This window comes from Callionymus lyra, chromosome 14 (assembly GCF_982586985.1).
Source record: "Callionymus lyra chromosome 14, fCalLyr1.hap1.1, whole genome shotgun sequence".
In the NCBI taxonomy this organism is placed as follows: Eukaryota; Metazoa; Chordata; class Actinopteri; order Syngnathiformes; family Callionymidae; genus Callionymus; species Callionymus lyra.
In genome coordinates this window covers 11,284,394-11,307,236 of record NC_141831.1, presented here as the reverse complement: position 1 = coordinate 11,307,236, position 22,843 = coordinate 11,284,394, and the positions used below count along the sequence as shown (strand labels likewise).

At 36.8% G+C, this 22,843-nt stretch overlaps 1 protein-coding gene across 1 annotated transcript in view; it reads right to left on the bottom strand.

Annotated features, from left to right (window-relative positions):
• The window catches only part of jam3b (junctional adhesion molecule 3b), a 46,648-nt gene extending 36,459 nt beyond the window's left edge, over window positions 1-10,189 (bottom strand). The window contains exon 1 of the mRNA XM_087807346.1: window positions 10,074-10,189. Coding sequence (XP_087663472.1) covers window positions 10,074-10,122 — 49 coding nt within the window. The 5' untranslated portion in view covers window positions 10,123-10,189. The remainder of the gene's footprint in view (window positions 1-10,073) is intronic.
• Between the last annotated feature and the right edge of the window lie 12,654 nt (window positions 10,190-22,843).

Below are 22,843 nucleotides of genomic sequence, written 5' to 3'. Positions count from 1 at the left end.
CATTCTGAGCCGCCGACCAGGCCCTAATGATGACAAATGCCTGACACACCACTGAGTCACGGTGAAATCCACCCAAATCACTTTCTGCTCTTCCCCTCTTTAACTGTGTGGCGTTGTATGACACAGAAACCAAAAGCAGACCCTCTCACCCCCCGCCTCTTCTCACTGCATTGGAGCTCAGACAGCGGGCAGCCAAACTCGCCACCTATGTCTGGCATCCTGACAAATATCTCAAGCACTTACTTACCCGAGTATTCTCTCTCTCCCTCTCTCTCTCTCTCTCTCTCTCACAGCCACACATGTGGTAGTGTCCACGCTGCATCTGAGGGACTCTTTCCGGAAAGACCAAAAAAGCGTCAGTGATCTTTCCTGACAGAATGAGGGAACTCCATTAATACCCCTCCTCGATATTAACCATTTCATCAAGCCTTTTTTTTTTTTTTTACCCCCCTTCAGACGGCACTTTAATCAAAGGTCGTTTTTTTTTTTAGATTGAATTGTGCACTCGGCTGAGCATCTCTTATCTTAAGAACCTTCTCGCCGCACGACCTTAAACGGCATCGGGTATTCCGAACCTCCGTCGACTTCCTTTTCGTCGCTCGTGCGACGGTTCTTTTTCCCACGATGGCGTCGGAATATCAGCAGCTGTCGCGGTGGTTTTTCACTCTGACACCTTCCCGTTAATCGATGACTCGACAGAGATGCGTAGCTTTAATGCGACGTGCACGTCGAAGCTTCCGTGCGACAGGTGCCAACGACGCCTTGACTGACAGCGAAATAAAGTCCAGTGTTATCAGTTCAAATTTAGCTTTATATACTGTTACGTGAGGCAAAAAGAATTGATTCCCATAAGTACAGGGTTTAGTTTCAGTCACACACCGATCCCTACTTGTTTTTTTCTCGATGCGATGAATCAATTTAATTTAGCGATACCGCGCTTCACTTGACGTACGCCCGTCGACCAACACCACGTCGTAAATTAAGAAACGCCTCACAAGTCAATGAATTCCATTATAGATGTTTCCCCACATATATCACACCTTAATATAAACAAAACGTAAACTTTTAATTTCAGAATTCACCAGAGGCCCTTGTTTTTTTTTTAAAGTTCTAGTAACCTTACTATACGGTCAAAGAGAGGCTGATATGCGATTAGTACTCACGAGCGGGTTAACAAGATCACAACTACTACAACCTCTCGACACAAACAGGTTAATCACAGCTAATGCTGTAAGTGGTTTGGATGCGGACCAAGATTTGGCTCAAGTGTTGAGAAGCTGAATTATTCATTGTGATTGTTTTTTTTCTTAAAGAGATTTGTAGGTAATAAGACAAATTCAGACTTTGATATTTCTAATTATTTTTATCTAAATCAGGGGTGTCAAACTCAATCCAACACTTTTTGACGTGGGTCAATTTTATATCAACTATCAAGCTCAGTTCTACTGCTATGAGAAGTGTCTGTATAGCTGCTGATATCCATTATCTCTATTCCTAATCCTATTCCGAACGCCGACATCCAGCAGGCCGCCATGAAACCACTCAAAGTCACAGGTCACTTGTGAAAATACAATCTGAGCCGGCAGCCCGTCGTAAATTATGGTCCGACTCGATTCATTTTTAAGATGAGAACACGGTGGTTCAGGTCCGCCTTCACGGACGCCTCCTCGTTTATCATTTCTAGGCCACACTGTCATTCAAAGGATGTCTGACATCAGTCACAACTGGCTATGTGTTGACTCATGGAAAATTCTGTTTGGAATCCTAACAAATACAGAAAAATCATCATCTAAATATTAGTTGTCCGGTGGAAATATTCAATAGAAAATATATTGTAAGGCTTATTTCTTCATGTATGAAGTGTGTCAAGGACAAACTTGTCACTGGTCCAACATAGGGCTGGGTATTGATCGAAAATGTTCGATAACTGTTACTGATAATTATACCTTCACTTCGACACTGGGTTCCTGAACGATACTTTTTTTTTCCAATACCAATTATATAAGATCAATTCTAACCCACCCTATCCCAGTGCATAGAAACACTTGCAAACAAGAGACCGATCAATTTAATGTTCACTGACTTTTCATTTAGCAGTTTTTCTTCTTAAAAATCGCAACATTATTACGTTTTGAACACATTTGGGCACCTAAACTTACTGAAACCAGAAGACGAAACATGTTTTTTTCTGATTGGTGCCACAAAAGAAGGGAAGTTTAAACCTGAAACCGAAAATAAAACTCTTTCAGCTCAAAAGTGAACAGTCGTGTTGCTATCAAACGGTTAAATAAAAATAACAAGGCCAATTAGTTAGCAAACCTGACTGAAAAGACGCTCACTTCTGGAGCGTAAATTATCACATTTTCCTTTTGTAAATTTGTGCTTTTCTCCGCAGGGAAAAAAAAACGGAACAAAGGCGCCAAAATAGCAAAAGGTTGCGAGATGTTGGCAGAGTTTTAGGACAAGTCGAGTGAAAGCAGCCCTTCCTATTTATCCAGCGATCATAAATACGAGTCAAAAAGTTCACGACATCAAAAAAATGACAGTTTGGCCTGGACCGCATTCAAAACACCTGAGGTTGTCAGATGATGCTCCCTCAGAGCTATTTTTAGACTTTAATTGCCCCTTTGTTACAGCCTGGTAAACAAAAGATGAATCCGGCGCGATTATCTGGTTACGAATCTTCACAGGGAGCTCAGCCTCCAGCCTTTTTCGCGCCTTCCCCCGGTGACGGCGTTTCCGTGGCGTGTAGTTCATCGCCGAAGTCGTGTCATTATTGAAACCCCTTCATTATTTTTCACGCGTCTGACAGCGTCCCCGGCGTTATTTTGATTGATCGGTGGCTCTTCTCTGACCTATTGATGTTTCGTGTCAGGAGCCGCCATGAGTCTGACCACGTGAGCCATGATAAGAGACCATCAAACAGGAAATTATGGGATTAAAGATCAGCCTGTGGATCTTCAGGCCTAAACACGGAAGAACAACGGCCACAACAAACAATTATGTTATCTTCCATTGAGGACGAGGATTTATTTCCAAGCACGCACTGCACTGCTTCTTAGTCTATAAATTTTAACTACTTTTTAACTAAATATTTTGTAATTCCCACGCTAAAAGTACCTGCATTTTAACAACAAAACAATAAATGATTACAATTTGACTATAATGATTAAAGGAAATATATCTAAAAAGCCACAAAGTTTATATGTTCTCGATTATTTTCATTTAACCCAGTTAGTAGATTATATATAAAGTTTATTTGAAACTTAGGTTAGGTTAGGTAGAACTTTATTGATTGAAATTGAAATAGTTTTTTTCCAATTAGCCACAGCAAATACAGCAATTTTTCATAAAGAATAATCAAAATAAAATAAGGATAAGAACAAAGAAGATAAAGATAAAGAACATAGATCAAAGAAAAAAATAAAATATTCATGAATTAGTTGTTTTTCCTCCTTGAAATGATCAACAATTGTTAAATTAAAACGAGTTTTGTGTTGTACTGTATACTTTAGATCCCAAATTGAATGTGTATTTCTTAAATCTATTAATGTTTCATTCCTTTTCAAGTTTATCTCTTGAGTAAACTTGACTGAACCGAGCGTTTTGTATTGGTCAAGGGTCATAGGCTAATGTTTCTAAACGCCTTTCAGACATTAAACATCAATTTAATTAAATTTAAAAAATGTTTTCTTTCCGTGCGACCCGGTAACAAGTGCCTTGAGGACCAGTACTGGAAACATATCAAGAGCAGCTAAAAAAGGTAACTCCTTCCACTCCTTGGCAGATGTATTGAAAAGCATTTGTTTTCATGGGAAGTTTTCATAAATATAATGTTGCATTTCTTGGCAAATCTGTTTGTGTGATAACATGACAAGGTTGGTAATGTCTTACACCGATGCAAATACTTCAGCCTTGAGGATTATTGTAGTTTATGAGCTGAAGGTTCCCTTCCCATGCTCATATTATTGACATTCGACGCAGCACATGTCGGTGTCATTTCGGGAATGCGACTTGCCTTTCAACCTCAGTATCCGCTGTTACTCACGGCAAGTGAAAAAATATGACGAGGAATGCCGAATCCTGCGTCGAGTTAAAATGGATTTCGGGTCTCAGGAGATGGTCACACCCAGTTTGAATTCTGAATGCCTTCATCTGAAAAAAAAAAAAACACATGGCTCCACCTTTTCCCTCCGCTGACCACGTCAAGCTCACCGACGGGGGCTGCTTTTTTATCACTTACATAAACAGGTGGTTGTGATTGTTGGTCAGCGCACAAAGAAGGTTTCTGACTCCCATGTGTTTCCTATTTGGAATGCCGCATTTGCCAAATACGCACACTCAGGTTTGGGAGGGACGGCGCAGATATTTCTGGTTACGCCTGCTTGAAAACACCTCCACCCACTCCTGCTCAGCTGTTTGGGGTCATTCCACAGCGCCTGCCATGTGCTACTTTCATCCGGAGGAGGGACCCGGACAAATACTCGCATGACAACACCGCTGTAAAAGTCAATACAATGCTCACTCGTTTATTGCTGGGGTTTTTGTTCTGAAAAAGCATCCGCTTTAAACAAAACACACGATAATGACCATTGAATTTTTTAAAGTTCAAATGAATGTTGAGGCCTTGTTATCAATCCCTTCTTTTTTACTTTATAAACCTTTCCCAAACTATCAGTTTACACATCCTCACACAGTTTATACACTCTCAAAAACCTACATTACTACAATAACATGGACTTATTAATACAATGTAGATGGATAATGGACAAGGTTTCAATTTCTTTGAACTTTGATTTAACCATTGCATTTGAGAAGCCATGGCTTCTTATGAACAGCTCCTATATTGCTTTGCCGCCCAGCAAACCAATAACTGTTGTCGCTCACCTTTGACATAGCATAATATACATTTAAATACAGTATTGTAGTGACCGATAAGCTGTCAATTTATGGTGTACTGTGTAGAAAGGTATCATGGAAGGTCAGTGTGTTGTGGGCACCATACGTAAAGTGGGTGCAGTAATGATTGCTAGCCACTAGGGTTGTCAAAAGTATCGAAACTGATACTAATGTTGCATCCCGAACAATACTCAATGTTATCATGGGTATTGTTTCTTATTATAAATATTTAATGTGTGGTTCTGTTAGCTATTATTATTTCATAACAGAGGTTATTTTTGCTTCTTGTTAATACAAGTATTTTTTTAAATATTGATGGTCTTTTTTAACCCTTTAATGTTGTATCAAGTATTTAATACTTTCCTGAGTTCTTTGGTTGTGTTGGAAGTTTATCCACTGTTCAAATAAATAAACTATGTTAACAAGACCAATCTAAATATGCAGTAGCATGAGGCGAGGGAACACTATAGTGTTTAGATTTCATTTAAAGACGACAAAACAACTTCAAGAGACAGAGAAAAAACCCTGTAGTTTTTCATGATGCTGATTGAAAGAAAGACCCTCTGAAGTCTGACAAACACCTTGAACTCCGAGATTTTCGGAAGAGAATAACTTCTGACTTGTCACAGAAGCATCAAGGGACTGTTGTCTGTCTCTGCCATTTAACGTCTCTTCTCTCAAATGTCAGAGTGTATACGACTAGCCCGAAGGGGCCGTGGATGTCATTCAGAGTGCTCCAAACATTTGCTCACAAGCTCAGGGAGGGTCGGGGAACATCTGACAACAAGCACCTCCTGAGGGAGGCACTATCAGCAGTTATCTTGGGGGCACACTGACTCCTGCCACGCCAAAAGAGCCATGCCTCGCATGCCAAACAATGGCAACATTTGGCCCCCCAACGCAGACGAATGTTTGAATCGCATCCAATGAAAAAAGCCCCGGTAAATGTTTGTGTTTGTGGAACGTTCAAAGCTCTGTGAGTGATGCAATGACTTATCAGACAAAACAACAGACCAGCGCTTTCGCTATCTCCACCAAAGCATCCCGTCCAGATAAAGAGAAAAGCCTGGGATAGTTAAGGCTGACAGCAAAGTGAAAACAAAACAATCTGAGGTGATAAAAACGTCAACTGGTCGGGCAAATGATCTATCTATATATAAGGTGCTCTAAAGAATTGACACATTTTTTTGCTTGTAAAATTTTAAGATTTGATAGGCGATGACCATTTTTACAATTTTCCTTTTAAAAACAGCAAAATAATACAGTTTTATGTCCAAAATAAATCATAGTCACTCAGATATCTCAACTAATTCAAATATATTTGGGACACCCTGTATTTCAGCACTTATTTTACTATAAATATACACTTTAAAATAAAGAAATGTACATGTTACAGTAGATTTCCCTCTGGTTTGCAGTACAATGTCACTGTAATGGGGTTGTGGTCATGACGCTTATTATGGGACTCTCAAGGTTGCTCTAAATTTGGCCACCAAAAAAGCAAGTAGGCCTCGAAACTGTCGAAAACTTCTTGGTCAAGGTCTGCTATACGAAAATCCAATAGATATGGCATCATGAGAATAAAGCTGTGAAGAATAAGTGGGAAATATATGGAGTAAATCTAGTCTAGTATTATTAGAAATGTAGCTAATGTAGCTCTAATCTTTATTTTTAAGTTTATTTTTAAGGATTTTGATTAAACTTGAGAGAACAAGTTATACATATAAATAATCAAACAAGTCATAGTCTCTCATAAAAGGAACTCTGACCCGACATTATCATTTAACTGAGCTAGCTAACTAAGCTAGCATCACCTTTAAAGAGTTCCTTACTGCCCTAAAGAATAACAAAAGTCTTGCACCAGTATTTTCCTAAAAAGTCACAGCAGTGATGTCACACTTTCTATTCGCTCCAGACTAATCCACACAGAGCATCTTCCAGATACAGACATATCTTGGCTCGGGTCTTGGAGGGCTGCCCTGGCAGATGTCCTCTTCTACAGAACAGTATGTGCCACATTCTCAGGAATACTTCAATGAAATCAAATAGCGAAGGTAAATCAACATTGAAACGAAACTGTCTAGCTCACTTCTGTAAGTCGTGTTCGCTTCAAGTAGCAAAAGGTCCAAGTGGTCTCCTGCACTGACAGATGACTGAGCTGATATTTGAAGCCATGCCTCGGACGAGTTTAGCCTTCACATGGAATTGCACGGGGGTTGCATGCGGATAAAGATGATGATCACCCTGAGAATCTCATGAATTGAAAAAAGGCCTCTGACGCATAACGGAGAAGCTAAAATAAAACTGTGAATTAACAACGAGGGGAGAAAGCATGTCCTGCTTTAATATATATAAGTTTTCAATCTGAATTCTGGAGCCAAAGGCTTAAAATATCTCCATCTAACAATAATTAGTTTCCTTCAAGTTAGTTGACAGATGTACAAGAATGTATAAATGTGCCAAGATACTTGCAAAGGCAAGACTAAGATGAAATATTATTAAACTTATTAATAGCTGAAATGCTGTTATAAAAATTAACTTTTTAATGTCAGTTTAGTTTTTGTTTTGGATATTTATTTCTGTTTTTCTAATACTGGCACAAATGTCACCCAGATTTATTGAGATTTAAATTACAGTAACAGGTTTTTGGATCAACAGCAGGTTGTTAGGTTACAGTTCAATTAGACACCCACAGATGTTATTTCCATTTTGATAAATAGATGTTTTTACTTTTTTATATCCCATGTCGTACAAAGTAACAGCTCAAGGCCTGGTTATTAATTCAATATACCAATGAATATACCACAAAATATATATAATTTAAAAGAGTTTCTATTAGAAACAGATGAAGTTTTATCACAAAAACAAATGGTACTTTCCTTTAACTGTAAGGAAGCACAGCTGAGTGATTTAATGCACACAGATCAATACTTTGCCAACTTATTAAACCTTATTTATTAATATTGAAGTTAAAAAAGTATCCATCAGCTCACACAAAAACAATGACAAAAAGTAAACAGAATGCCACATATATTCTGAAAGCACAAATCTTGAGTTAAACCAGACAATTGACATTGTCAAACGTCTACAATTCAAACCAAACTCCCTCCCAACAATGTCATGTCACCACTCCTGTTTACGAGACACTGCTAAACAAACATGAGGAGTTTTTCCAAAACAAATTCCACAGTTTCATGTATTCGAGGATTTGTTTTTTATTGTCATTACAATCACTCGGAATGGAGTGAGCTACCAAGAGAGACGACATCAAAACAAACCAACGTTCCTACAGCTTAAGGTAAGTTAAACTCAAGTCAATACTTGTTTAATAAGTTCTTAAATGGCAACTAGTGGCAAACTTTCCTGACTTACTAACATGTTTAAAATGTCGAAGTCTTCCTCCCCAGGAAGCCCCTCATCATGACAAATGTTTTGAAGTCATTTCTTGAAGTTCTGCCCTTGTCTGAAATCTCAGCGAAAGAGAGGTTACGAGAGTAGAATCCATTATGATGTAATAATGGCTTCATTTCTTCTCCAGCCAGCTGTAATAATCATGCCCCCCTTTGTTTATACAACGAGCCCCTTTCCCGGGATTGATGACACGCACTTACAAAAAACCTTGACGCTTGACAAATCACAGGAGAGTGGGTGTGGTTATGGTCATTTAGATTTCATCTTCAGAAAAATGTACATTTTCTAATGCAAATATTTCAATAAAAAGAGAGTTTTGTACAAAACAGACACAAAATGACGATACAATAGTAAGTAAGTAAGTAAGTAATTTATATTTATAGAGCACTTTTCCAGACCAGGGTCACAAAGCGCTAAAACAATCAAAACAATATTCAATAAAGTATATACTTTGAAGGTAGATAAGATAAAACTGATAACACAACAGGAGTACCAAATCAAGGAAAAGCCTGAACAATTAGAATAATAGAACAATAGAGTCCAACATCAACTTAAATCAACACATTAGTTACCCTTAAATCAAAAGCTGACATTTTACTGACATAAACTGTGCTTTTTGGGCATTCCATGTTTTTATTTATGGTCATGATACACGTATTATTAACACTTATTTTCATGGATAAACGTGGACTTATGTCTATATTTAAGGCTATATTATAAGAAGGCTGGTAACCCATTTTCTTGGATTGTATTTTATACTTATTGATGGGATATTACTCGCCAAAAAACACACGATTTTACTCCCATATTTTCAGACAAGAAAGAAACTAGCAAACAATACTATTTTAAAACTATTCCAATGTAGCAACAAGTGTCTCTTTTTCGGTGGTTTATCGTGACACACGTTAGCTTAAAGCTAACGGAGGAGCACGACGAGCTCGACTCCAAACAACAGGTGTGTGTTCGTCTTTTTCTCCAAAAAACACCGTGGAGGATAAGAAAAAAAAAAGGAGGAGGAGGAAGAGAGAGAGAGAGAAGTAACGAATCGATTTAGCGACGACTTTTGTGTGTTTACCAGCGGGGCTCTGGTGCCGTTTTTGAAAAGGCTCCATCAGCGGGGAGAGGAGGGGGGTTTGGACGCCCGCTAGCCTGGCTCCTCCCGCGGCTGCTCGGGCTGCTTTTTTACACCGCCGAGCGAAACCGTTATCTCGCATCACTAACCCCGACGACGTGACGGAGGAATAAAACAAAATAAACATCTACTTATTCACCATTTTTAAAATCTACTACAACACGAAGTCGTATTTTTCAACTTAATAAAACTTTTTTTTTCTACCCTAAGCGAGACCTTTCATTTAATTTAAAAACGATCTTTGCCTGTAAATAGAATAAACGAAACGTTTGTTTTAACAAAAAAAATCCTTTTTTTTTTAAATAAAATAAAAAAAAAAACTACCTTTCGATCGGGATACAGTGGCGGCTTACATCAAAGCGATCAAACAATCGCGTCACTACGGGGAAGTTTTTAACCAAAATGGCGAATCAAATGTTTGAAACTATCTTTAAAAAAAACACAAAAGCGAATGTTTTCATCCTCAAGCGAGCTTCGCTGGAGTTACGACAAGCGTTTCAAAAAAAAAAAAGAGTTGTGTGTGTTGTTGTTGTGTTATGGCGGACGACGAACGTGTAAATAAATTCCTTTTCTGGTTCCATTTTGAAGGGAGTTCGATGGAAAAGTAGCGACGGTTTTAGTTTTTACTTACAGTGAGTTGAGAGGAGAGTCAGGAGACACGCCAGACGTGCTTTCGCCATCTTGGAGTCGAAGCAATGTTCGGTGTGACTGTCCGAACATGCGCAAAGTAGCCTAAAGAGATTTGGAGTGGATGGAGAGAGAGAGAGAGAGGGAGGGAGGGAGGGAGAGAGGGAGGAGCAGGGGAGACCATTCTATGGAGGGGGGTATCCATGGTTACCGAAAGCATCACTCACAGGAATTTATAGTCGCTTCAATGCGGGAAGCGTTTACTACTGTGTAGTGTTGGCAGCTGCTGGGAGAGGAGCCGCTGCTGTCATCAGCTGTGGGACGGAGAGAAAGACTGGTCACGAAAATGACAAAAAAGGAGGAGAAAATGTGTCAAAACCTGCTTAAAAGATTATGAAACGTGATAAAAAAAAACATTGTATGTATTTCAATTGATCAGCTATAACAGGTAGACAGGTCTGTGACTTAAGGAAGTCAATACTAGTCCTGAAAGATGATGGAAAATCGAATTATTTTCCGTCAATATTGCGATTAAATATGCTATTTTTGAAGGTCTTATTTTCATGGGATGGAGTCTACTGACTCTTTCAAGAAACATCTTAAGACGTTTTTATTTGTTCAGGCTTTTGCTTGATTTTCTGGAACTCCTGTGTTGTTCTCAGTTTTATCTTGACCTTTAAAGTATATATTGTAGAGTGTTATTTTGATTGTTCAAGTGCTTTGTGACCCTGGTCTGGAAAAGCGCTATATGAATACAAATGACTCACTTACTTACTCCTGTATTACAATAAATAATTTATATTTCATTTGATCTATGTTCTTTATATTTGCATTTTGTAATCCCCTGAACATTGTTCTTTTTATTGCACTTTGTTCTATGTATAAGTAAGTAAGTAAGTAATTTGTATTTATAAAGAGCTTTTCCAGACCAGGGTCACAAAGCGCTTAAACAATCAAAAACAATACTCAATAAAATATATGCTTGAAGGGTCAAGACAAGAAAAGTCTGCACAAATAAGAACTTAAGGAGGTCAATACTAAAAAGATTATGGAAAATCAAAGTATTTTCCGTCAATATTGCGATTAAATATGCAATTTTTAATGTCTTATTTTCATGGGTTTCTCCTGTATTACAATAAATAATTTATATTTCATTTGATCTATCTTCTTTATATTTGCATTTTGTAATCCCCTAACTTTGTTCTTTTTATTGCTCTTTGTTCTATGTGTAAGTAAGTAAGTAAGTCATTTATATTTAGGGTCAGAAAGCGCTTAAACAATCAAAAATAATACTCAATTAAATATATGCTTGAAAGGTCAAGATCACACCGAGACCAACACAGGAGTCTCAAAGAATAAAGGAAAAGTCTGCACAAATAAAAACTTAAGGAGGTCAATACTAAAAAAGATTATGGAAAATCGATTATCTTTTGTCAATTTTCTTTTTTTTAATATCTTATTTTCATGGGTCTAGAAAAGCGCTATACAAATAAAAATGACTTACTTACTTACTCTATTACAATTAATAATTTATATTTCATTTGATCTTTGTTCTTTATATTTGCATTTTGTAATCCCTGAAATTTGTTCTTTTTATTGCGCTTTGTTCTATCTATCTATTTATTTTAAATCTCGTCTCAAAACACACTTTTATTCTCTTGCTTTTAACACAGTATGAGACTTGGAGCTGTTTTTAGTACTTTTTACTTGTTTTATTTTATATTGTTTTATCTTTGTGTGTTTTAACTGTGCTTTCTTAGCACTTTCATGTCATTGTACAGCACTTTGTATCGATTGTTAGTGCTTTATAAATAAAGTTGATCCATCCATCCATCTATTTATATCTATCTATGAATTTCTTTGTTAATGCTAACCCTCGTTAGGGGACCCGAAGGCCGAAAACAAATGTGTTTTTGGTATCCCTTGTGTTGTCTTTGGGTCAAGGTAAATCACATTTGTTTTAGGGCCAGCTTGACCCTGAGATAACACAAGGATAACATAAATTGATAAAACCATTGTTAAGAAAAAGACAAATTAAGCATACATTGAAATAAAATGGTTTATTTAAGTTATTCAATTACAGTTGTAAAAAACAAAAAAAAGGGTTTGTTTATAAACATTTATATTAATCAGTGATTAAATTGTGATTATATCACAAATCAAATGAATTGTTCAGTCAATACCGGTTCATCTTTATTAAGTTACCTATGAAGATGCTAGTGTTTGAGATCAACTAAGAAACAGAGGTTCATGTTATCAGCAAAAAAAGAAAACTACTGAGAAAAACGTATTTCTAAGTTACTTATACTATTTCACTCTCACCCTTTTAAATGCGTTTTTATAAGTGAGCGGAAATTCAACTCAAGGATTGAAGGACATTTTATACCCCACACCAAACATTTATATTAAAATGAAGATGACGATGCTGATTGGTTGAACCGTTTCCCATGTCATTTATTTATATATACAAGTAAACAATACATTCTTCCTTTTAGAATTAGCAAAGCTGTTTATTTGATAATCCCTGTAAATCCCTTAAAAGTTTTGTATTGCATTTTAAGGTTTCAAGACATTCTGTTTGTGTATTAGTCACATGTGTCGTCAGACCAGGAAGTGACAAAACAGACTTTGAAAATAATCCAGATTTAGATCGTATTTTTGTTAATTTATGTTACAAACTGCATATATATATATATATATATATATATATATATATTTGTCCTATACGTTTAATCCAATGTTCAGGAATTTGGAAAAAAAAGGGCTAACTGAGATTTTTCTGTGGAAACACCGTTTGTGTTGGACCAGTTGGCAGGTTCCTATAAAATATTCACTGTCCGTTTTTTTTCTCCCAGCGATGAGTTACGACCCTGTCATGGACTCCTGCTCGTATCTTCAGGTTTACTGACAGCCTCTACGGCCATGACATCCCAGAGAGAGCCAGTGCACCTTCTTTATGCACGAAGCAGCTCCAAGTCTTTGATCCTTCAAAGATCTGCCCTTTTAGACTGCTTCGGTCGCCATAGATCTAAGTGGCTTCAACTAAAATTCAGGCTTTAAAAATCACCGGCAGCGTCTATCAGAGGCATAATCTGTGTATTGGTACAAGATACACCAGAGTATAATCTGGTAATGACGTCTAAATATAGAACTATGTCTAATTATGCCAGCTGCGTGTACCAACTGGATTATATAATATATTCAGATCCGTTGGGATTGAAAATGAGTCAGGTGTGTTTTTTGTATTTTTTAATATGCTTTTAGGCATATTTATAAGATGCCTTCTAGCTCAGCTCGCTTTGTGTGCATAACTAGGTTGTTCATTACAGTGTATGTAAAGTAATGTTGCATCAGTTACTTGGTAAAAAATGTTTTTTGTTTGTTTTGTAATCACAGATTAAGGTTTATCTCTAGTTGACTACAACTAATCCGTTGAAATCATCGAAGGTTTTTCCTGTTTTTTCCCCCAACAATCGTCTCATTGAGGGAGGACTGGTAAGTCCTCAATGAGACGATTGTTGGGGGAAAAAACAGGAAAAACCTTCGATGATTTCAACGGACTACTTGAGCGATAATTAACAGCGTAGACTGAAAGGTCAATAGGAACGGCGTCTCAGTGTCACACGGCCACGTCAAAATTCAAGATCATAGCCTCGGGGAAGACTCGGGATCATTAGTGAATGTCCAGAAAGTGAAATTAAAGGTTACCATAGAGATGAAGCAGCTGCGTGACCGCCCTGACTGACGTGGAGATACGGCCATCATTAAGGTCTATAATTGGATCACTGGTACAAGTTGTACCGACGTAAGACCTTAAGGCCTTCTATGCAGATTTAACAAGACAAATAATAAAGTCGGAATTTAAGAACGGAATACGATAACGGGATCCTACTCTTGCTCGTTCCGACGTCCTTCCGTGTAGGCTCTTTATTAAAGTGTTTGATGTAATTGGCCCCTGGGTTAACAAAGAGATAAACCTCTCCATTTCCACAAGGTTTTTTCCCAATGCATTTAAACATGCCATTGTGGAGCCTTTACTCAGAAAGCCAGGCTTAGACCCGACTGACCTCAGTACTTTCAGGCCTTTTTCTAAGCTCCCTTTCTTGTCCAAGATCTTGGAGAAGGTGGTATCTGAACAACTATCTTTGTTCCTGGATCAGAGCGACATCCATGAGAAGTTTCAGTCCGGCTTCCGTAAACATCACTCTACGGAGACGGCCTTCCTGAAAGTGGGTTGATTGTTCTGGTTCTCTTGGATCTGTCGTCAGCCTTTGACACAGATGATCACCAGATCCTGATGAGAAGACTGAGGGATGAAGTGGGACTGTCGGGATCTGTTGTGTGAAGTCCCTCAAGGTTCTGTTTTGGGTCCTTTACTATTTTTGTACTTGATTATTTCTGTACTTGATTCCTCTCGGTAAAATCATTCAGAGATTTTCTTGATGTTTCTTATCACATTTTTGCTGATGACATCCAGCTCTACTGCTCTCTTGATCCAACTGAGCCCCAGAGGCTGAACAGCTTAGTCAATTGTTTGCTAGAAATCAAACAATGAGTGAAAACACTTTGCAGTTAAATGTGGACAAAACTGAAACTCTGGTGATTGCTCCTGATGATAAGGTTCCAGGATTGAGCCAGTACTTGGGTGGCTTAGGTCACTCTGTCAAACTGAGCCTGAGAAACCTGGGTGTTGTATTTGATAAAGACATGTCTCTTGTTCGACTCTGCAGAAAACTGACCAGAAACTGTTTCCTTCAACTGAGAGAAATATCTAAACTTAGGAAAATGTTGTCACAACATGATCTGAAGCTTGTAATCCATGTGTTTGTCTCTTCTTGTTTATACTATTGTAAAAGTGCAGGTCTACATATATTTTGGCTAAAACGAGTAGAATGTTTTTTGGTTACAAGTTACATTAGTAATAAAATGAAACAGTTAACAATGAATTCAGGCATTATTTAAAAAAAACAAAAACATTGTACAACACTGGATTAAATGTTTATTATGTTTTATTTTTAATCTTTAACAAAAGGAACCATCTTTAAAAACAACAATCCAATACACAATAAAGGTTAAAATTAAGTTGGTGTTAAACTGTATTAAAGGAATATAATGTATTATACATAATACATAATGGTTGACCTTCCTGTCACACGGCTGGTGACGCCTGCCTTAAGACATATGGTGACAGATACCAAAGTTTAGCTTGACCAGCCATGTCCAGGCATATCCAAGTCTGGCCCAGGAGCCATTTAGGGTCTTTGAGCAGATACCATGCACCTGCAATCTCTGTTTTTATAATTGTATAATATACTGTGTATATATTAATAAAATCTTTAGAATTTTCTTTTTTTTTTCTTTTTTGAACTTCTAACTCAGATCAAATGTGGCCCTTTTCGATAAAAGTTTTGACAACCCTGGCTAAGACAGTAACAGCAGCAATAGTACAGAAATCTGTCTAACAGTTTGTTAGATCTTTTTACTATTACGTTGTTTTTTGAGAAATAAAATCCATGTCTTCCTCTCCAAGATGCAGTAAGTCCCTCCATCATGACCATGTTTTGAACTCATTACATTATAAAGTTCTGGGCGAACGAGAGGTTACGAGAGCGGAGTCCATTATGACATAATAATGGCTTCAGTCCTACTAGAGCCAGCTGTGATCAAGCCCCACTTTGTTTATATGTAATTGATGTAATTGACATGTTGAGACAATCCTCGATGTTTGACCAATCACATTAGAGTCGGCGTGGTTATGGTAAACAAGATTTAATCTCCAGAAAAACAAAGTGTTTTCATTTGGGCGGGGCTTAAGCACATTTTCTAATGTAAATATTTAAATGAAAAGAGAGTTTTGTACAAACAGACACACACTGATGTTACAATAGAGTCCAACATCTATTAAATTGACTTAATGTAACTTAAATTAACGCATAAGTTTCCCTTTAACTTCTAATTTTCGTTATTTATTTACCAAAACTGTAACTAGCCTTATTAGCCCATTTTTTTCCCCGCAATATTGACGAAGGAGCAGCTTGTGACACCGAATGTGTCGCACAAGTCATGGCTTCAAAACAAAAATGCCAAGAGGTTTTCTCCGAAATAATTATGGGTAAATTTTGCCTGATGAGTTCAAAGCAAGATCAACAGGAAAAGAAACGTTAATTATAAGAGCCATATTTTAATGAGATTATCTTTTTCTATGTTTCATCATAGAAAAACAGAATCTCCTGGAATAGTGTAAAAAACTCTGGCATCAGAAGGAAAATCAGACGAAAACACGTGTGTGTTTTCCCCTCTTGTTCTGTCTCATTAAGAAGAGCTAAATTAGACCGAAGGGCTTTCATGTGCTGCGCCGCCACAACCACACAGTGCCCGAAGTGAAAGAGCTCGTCTCTCTTTGTGTGTTTAACACGATTACAAAGGGAACCCAACGAGAAACTGATTAGTCTTTTGAAAGAATACATTGATTGCGACGCGCCTCTCTCTCCGAGGGTTTGTACCTGTGAGTGTGTGTTTCATGAATATTTATGTCATTAGAGCAGCTGCCGACCTTCCACCTCCTCATCCATTCTTGGCTAAAGTTGATATTCAAACACGACGGAGTCGTTCGGAACTAATGAGACGAGTTGGTTTTCATTTTGAGCACAGATGGTGACATTTATATGACAATCACTCTTGTAACAAACGTCCTCAGATCTCTGGGTGTGTTATGTAATAGTTATACATTGTATTTGGTGGCAGATTATTGCAACTTTTTAGCGTTAACAACAACATTTTGAAAACGCTTCTTTTTTTCAGTTTCTTGTGCAAGGTATATTGATCTGAACAAATACATTATATTTCGAAGAAATTAGGGCGAAAAATAGCTTAAATGTAAATTTTAAGAGCTAATATTTTGGATATTAAACAATGTGTTACCAGTTGTGCAAATATAGGGGGGTCAATTAAAAAAAACAACCAAAAGAAACATATATATACACACTATATATATATATATATACACACTATATATATATATAATATATATTATGTATATCATCTTTATCTTTAGACTTAGTTTGTATCATCTTGTTCTTTCTCTTTATTTATCTTTGTTCTTATTTTATTTTTATGAATAATTTATGTATTGCTGTGGCTAATTCGAAAAAAACAATTTCCCGAAGGAGACCTCCTGAGGGATCAATAACGTTCTACCTAACCTAACCTATATCCTCCCATGATGCAACACTAATAGACTCAGGGACTCGTGCTATTAGATTATATAATTCTGAGTTTGGGGGCAGGAGTGGCGTGAAAAGATGTTTCTATTGTACGTTGGTATCCTTTTTTTGTGTTATTTCTATATAATCTATCAATCTTCTTTTCTATCTATCTATCTATCTATCTATCTATCTATCTATCTATCTATCTATCTATCTATCTATCTATCTATCTATGTGTTAGTAAAGTAAAGTATTGAATCTTGTGATAAAGTATTTTCCTATGACTTTAATCTCGTCGTAAAATAGAAAATATATTTTGTATATTATAAAGTATTTTCCCACAGTTTAAATGTTGTAGTAAAATATATATATATATATATATATATATATATATTTGTTTTACAAAGTATGTTGTACGACTTTAATCTCTTAGTAAAATAATAAACTAAAAACATGTGAGTGGTCCTCTGTCATAAGATTACATACATTTATCTCAGTATTTTTATTTATTTATTTTTATTATTGTTTTTATTTTAACCCAAAAATATCAAATTACGTAACTTACATATAAAACACATCAGTGCAGTTATTCATTGTCAAGCCTGGACGAAATAAAAGTGTTTCTATGCAGAGCATGTACGGTCTCCTGTGCGTGGATTTACTCCGGGTATTCCGGTTTCCTCAATCAGTCCGAAAAGAGATTTATTTAAGAACTCTTATTTGTCCATAACCCTGGATGTCACGAATATTTGTGTTCTTTTTTTTTCTGAAGAGAGAGTCAATTATAGATCGTGTGAAAAGACGAGTGTGGAAGTAAATATATCACTCTGAGATTATGGTTTAACGTGTCGTTGCCTAGCGACAGAACACAGACTGAGTCCTACCAGTGTAGTGTCACCTAGCTTCAAATTACTTTTCTTTCTAATTTTACTTTTTCTTCTTTCCTCCACACATAATCTTTCCAGTTTTATTTGCAAGTTCTGAAGGTGTTTGAATTAAGATTAATTTTAGCGAGCTGCTCATTACCCTTATGAGCTCTCCTGTCCGTCAAGTCATCTCCCCGAGGATTTTCACGAATAAAGCAAAAAAGGAATATAATCAAAAGGAAAAAGCGTTTAGACGAAAAAGAAAGCCTCTCTTGGATGTTCAAAACACTTGGATATGGACAAAACTGAAACACTGGTGATTGCTCCTGATGATAACGTTCCAGGGTTGAGTCAGTACTTGGGTGACTTAGGTCAGTCTGTCAAACTGAGCCCAAGAAACCTGGGTGTTGTATTTGATAAAGACATGTCTCTTGTTCAACACTGTAGAAAACTGACCAGAAACTGTTTCCTTCAACTGAGAAAAATATCTAAACTTAGGAAAATGTTGTCGGAACATGATCTGGATCTTGTAATCCATGCGTTTGTTTCTTCTCGTCTGGACTATTGTAACAGTTTGTTTTCATGTCTTAACAAGAAGGATCTGTCTCGTCTGCAGTTGATACAAAACTCTGCAGCGAGAATTCTAACCCGCTCTAGTAGAAGAACTCACATTTCTCCGGTCCTTAAAACTCTTCACTGGCTTCCAGTTTCTTTCAGGATCAACTTTAAAATTCTGGTTCTTACTTTCAGATCTATTCATGGTCAGGCTCCTCCTTACATCACTGATCTGATCCAGCCTTACACCCCAGCTCGGGCTCTGAGGTCTGTGGATCAGAATCTACTTAAGGTTCCACGCACACGGTTCAGGACCAGAGGAGAGAAATCTTTTCAGGCTGGAGGATCTACTGACTCCTTTAAGAAACATCTTAAGACGTTTCTATTTGTTCAGGCTTTTCCTTGATTTTCTGGAACTCCTGTGTTGTTCTCAGTATTATCTTGATCTTTAAAGTATATATATAGTATTGAGTATTATATTATATAGTATTTTGATTGTTAAAGCGCTTTGTGACCCTGGTCTGGAAAAGCGCTATATAAATAAATATGACTTACTTACTTACTTATGTTCGATAAACTGCAGATTTCTGCATCGCAGTACTGGCTTAACTAGATATATCCGTTCTCTAAAAGATGAAGTAAGTCTAGATCTAGAAGAGAATCCTCTAATCATTCTTTGTGGTGACTGTATGTCTAATTTATGTCAGTAAATTTAACAAGGTGCTAATAAAATAGAGCCACTCACAAATGTACAAAATAACAATAATGCTTATGCAAAACAAAAATAAAAAAACATGACAAAATACTTGATGTGTACGTCCAAAAGAAAAAAAAAAATCCTCCTTTCTATATTAAATGGATAGTTTACCAAAAATTCACTCGTTTTCTACTTAACCTCATGTCGACAAAGGGTTGGGATTATTTTTTAGAGTAATCTGTTCCTTTCCTGAGTCATAGACCTAAAGATATTTGTTCATTTTAATGTAGTGACTGGATCTTTGTCCCAAAAGACAAACTTAAAAACATCCAAACACCTCCATACTGCTCGTCTGTAACGTCCATCTTGTATTGAAGCCTCGACAAGAGGAATTGTTACGAAAAAACTTAAACAAGTCTACATTTTTAGCGGACGCTGCTAGGCTAACTGCTAGGCTAAGATGCTACATAGACAGTTACAGGCGAGCAGTACGGAGGTATGAAGATGAAGACTAAGACAAACTGAGATCCAGTCGCTACATTAAAATGAACAAACATTTTTTATCTATAACTCTAAACAGGAACAGAATACTCTGAAAATAATCCCAACTCTTAGTCCACAAACGGGTGAGTATAAAATGAGTGAAATTTGAACGATCAAATCGCTTTTTCCATCACCATCAAATTCGTTGTAGACCCTCAGAATCTACTCACTGCATCAAAGTTATCGTCGAGGATTTTTTCTTCGTGTCTGCGAGTTCCTCATTTCCGTCTCGTCGGTATATCCGTCAGTCTCTGTTAGTCTTCACAGGTTTTTTGTGTCTGCGTCTGGCCGTGAGAAGGAGGTTTCCTGTGCTGCTTCCATCGTTCACACCGGCGACTCATCATCTCCTCTCTACTCTCACCATTTCATCACAGAGGAACCTTCAGGCCGTTTTTTTATTCTCATGTGTCATGTATTCTTTGTGGACTTATTTATTTATTGTTGCCCTCACCTGGATTTCATCTGTGATCAGTGCAGATCAACTTCAGATTTGATGTTAAATTAATCAAATAATTATTTACTTAAATCTAAATGATAGAAAAATCCCTGAATTTTATCTTTTAGACTATTTCTTTCCATGCTTTATTCTATTCAAGACAAGGAATTCCACATCGTCTGTTCTCAAAGTCAGCATCATAAAGATAATATACAGCATAATGTGGAGAAAAAGTATCTTGTTAAATATTTATTGTTTGTCTCTCACATGTCATTTAAATATAAAAAAATAAAGAGGGCGACCACTTCCTTTAAGCTCGGTAACATGTTGCTGGAGACGAGAAAATGCTCTGTATTCTATATAAATAATGACACATAAGCTAAATGGCCATCACACACTAGATTCCACTCATAAAAAATACAGAGCTCACTTGGCATGTTGATGAAAACTAACCATTTTATCCATCGCGCCGCAAACAATCATAGGATTGTGCATTTAGAGAAGAGAAAAAGAAGCATTTCCATGCAGAAATTTTGTGAAAATAATCTTAATTCAGCAAATGAATTTAGGTAAAAGTCAAGCAAGTTCATTTATAAAAACACAAGCAATCAGTTCTGCTCCAAATGATTGGGAAAGTGTCCAAATGCAACAGTGTAACGTTAAATCAGTAGTATTAGATCCCTCTCAGTGTGCCTCCAACCATGTGATTGCTTCTCCAACAAACTAAAAAAACAAACGTCCCCAAGGAAGAACTTGAAATGTCACGGGTGAGAGATGGCCTTTTGCTCATCTGATGTCCGCTGGATGAAGCCGTGACTCATCAATAAAAGCACTAAAAACGTTCAATAAAAGTACAAAGGTTTGCAAATATTTGGCTCCTTTTTTCTCCCTGCAGTTAGTCAAGTATCACTTCAATTTACCAACAATGATATACAAACATGAGGGTTAAAAGGTGTGTATTGGCAAGAATCTGACGATACGATACGAATCAGGATAGAGAGCAACGATATGATATATTGTGATACTGTAGTAACAAGGATATATGTGTAGTATTGTCGAGTACTTGACTCTGGTGTTGCAGAATTTACAGACCACATGACTCTTGATGAAGTCTTAACTGTTTCCATTTGTTTTGAAACCAAAATATGTCCAAACATCACCTTTAAAAGCTGCTGGAGTCGACTGTATCCTCTCGTCCTCAGCCATCAGCAGGATTTCATTGTTCATTTAGCTGCAGAGGGTGTAATGACTGCTGCCATCTAGCGAAGGTTAAATTGTAACACAAAAATGAACAAATTATGTGAATATTTGCAAATGTTATTGTTAGTAAAAAACATTTTGAATCCATTATTTTTGTTTTAAACACAGTCTATTGAAATTTCTAACAAAGAAAGTAATAAATTGGTAAGATAACTGATCAACTTTGGCACTTTTGGTGTTAGCTAGAAAGTTCAAAATGCACATAAAAACATAATTTTGTTGTCTTTTCGGTAGCTACTTAGCCACGATAACGATAGTTGAGTAAAATAATTTTGTTTGCTCCGAGAATTCAAGATATCATCACAATCAGTAACATTTTAACTTAAATTACATAAAAATATCTGCAATGTCGTGCAATATATGGAGCCAAACCTCTATTGATATGAATAATAATTGACCAAGTGTGCGACAACTAATATTATAGTGATGATCGCATACTGTAAAGTTTCCTCAGGTTCTATAAAAAGCCACAAGCGCTATTTACTTACTTACTTACTTACATTTATGGCCCATTATATGTATATTTCTGCTTTAAATACTTTGCTAATGTTTATTTTACTAAATGCTCTTCAGCTTCACACCGACCTTGATCAATCATCTCTTTTTTTTACATTTTATTGCTCCTAGAGCTTCAAACTTCATTTTTTAATTTGGATTTTATCTTGCTGGAGGAAGGCATTTCTGACAGATCAAGTGCCAAAGTAAAAAAAATCGACATCACAGATTCATGAAAGCCAAGACAGAACAAAAGATGTGGATGATGAAAGGAATTATGAAAGTTATGTAGTTCCATCTGATTTTCTATCAAAGGAGTTTTATGTTCAGATTTAGGAAGTTTAGGGATCTTGTAATCTGATTATCAAACCAAAAGTGCAATATACTGCTCAAAAACTTCTGTCCTGACTTGAAGAAAATCCTCCTCTCATGTGGTAATGCGGGCAGGATGGCAGGGAAGTCCAAAGTATTTTTCTGTAAATGCAAAACGAACAGGCAGATGTGTCGCATTCCTGAGGAGAAAATCATTTCACTTTTATGTACCTTTTGCATTTTTCATGGAGAGAAAAAAAATAAATTGTCACAAAAACATGTAGACGCACTGTCTTGGAAACGAACACACTGTACTTCTTATATCACAAAGTCCCATGATGCAACAGCTGGTAAATGTTATTGGGACGCTGCAATGGGAAGAGTGACACTGCAATATAGTGGATT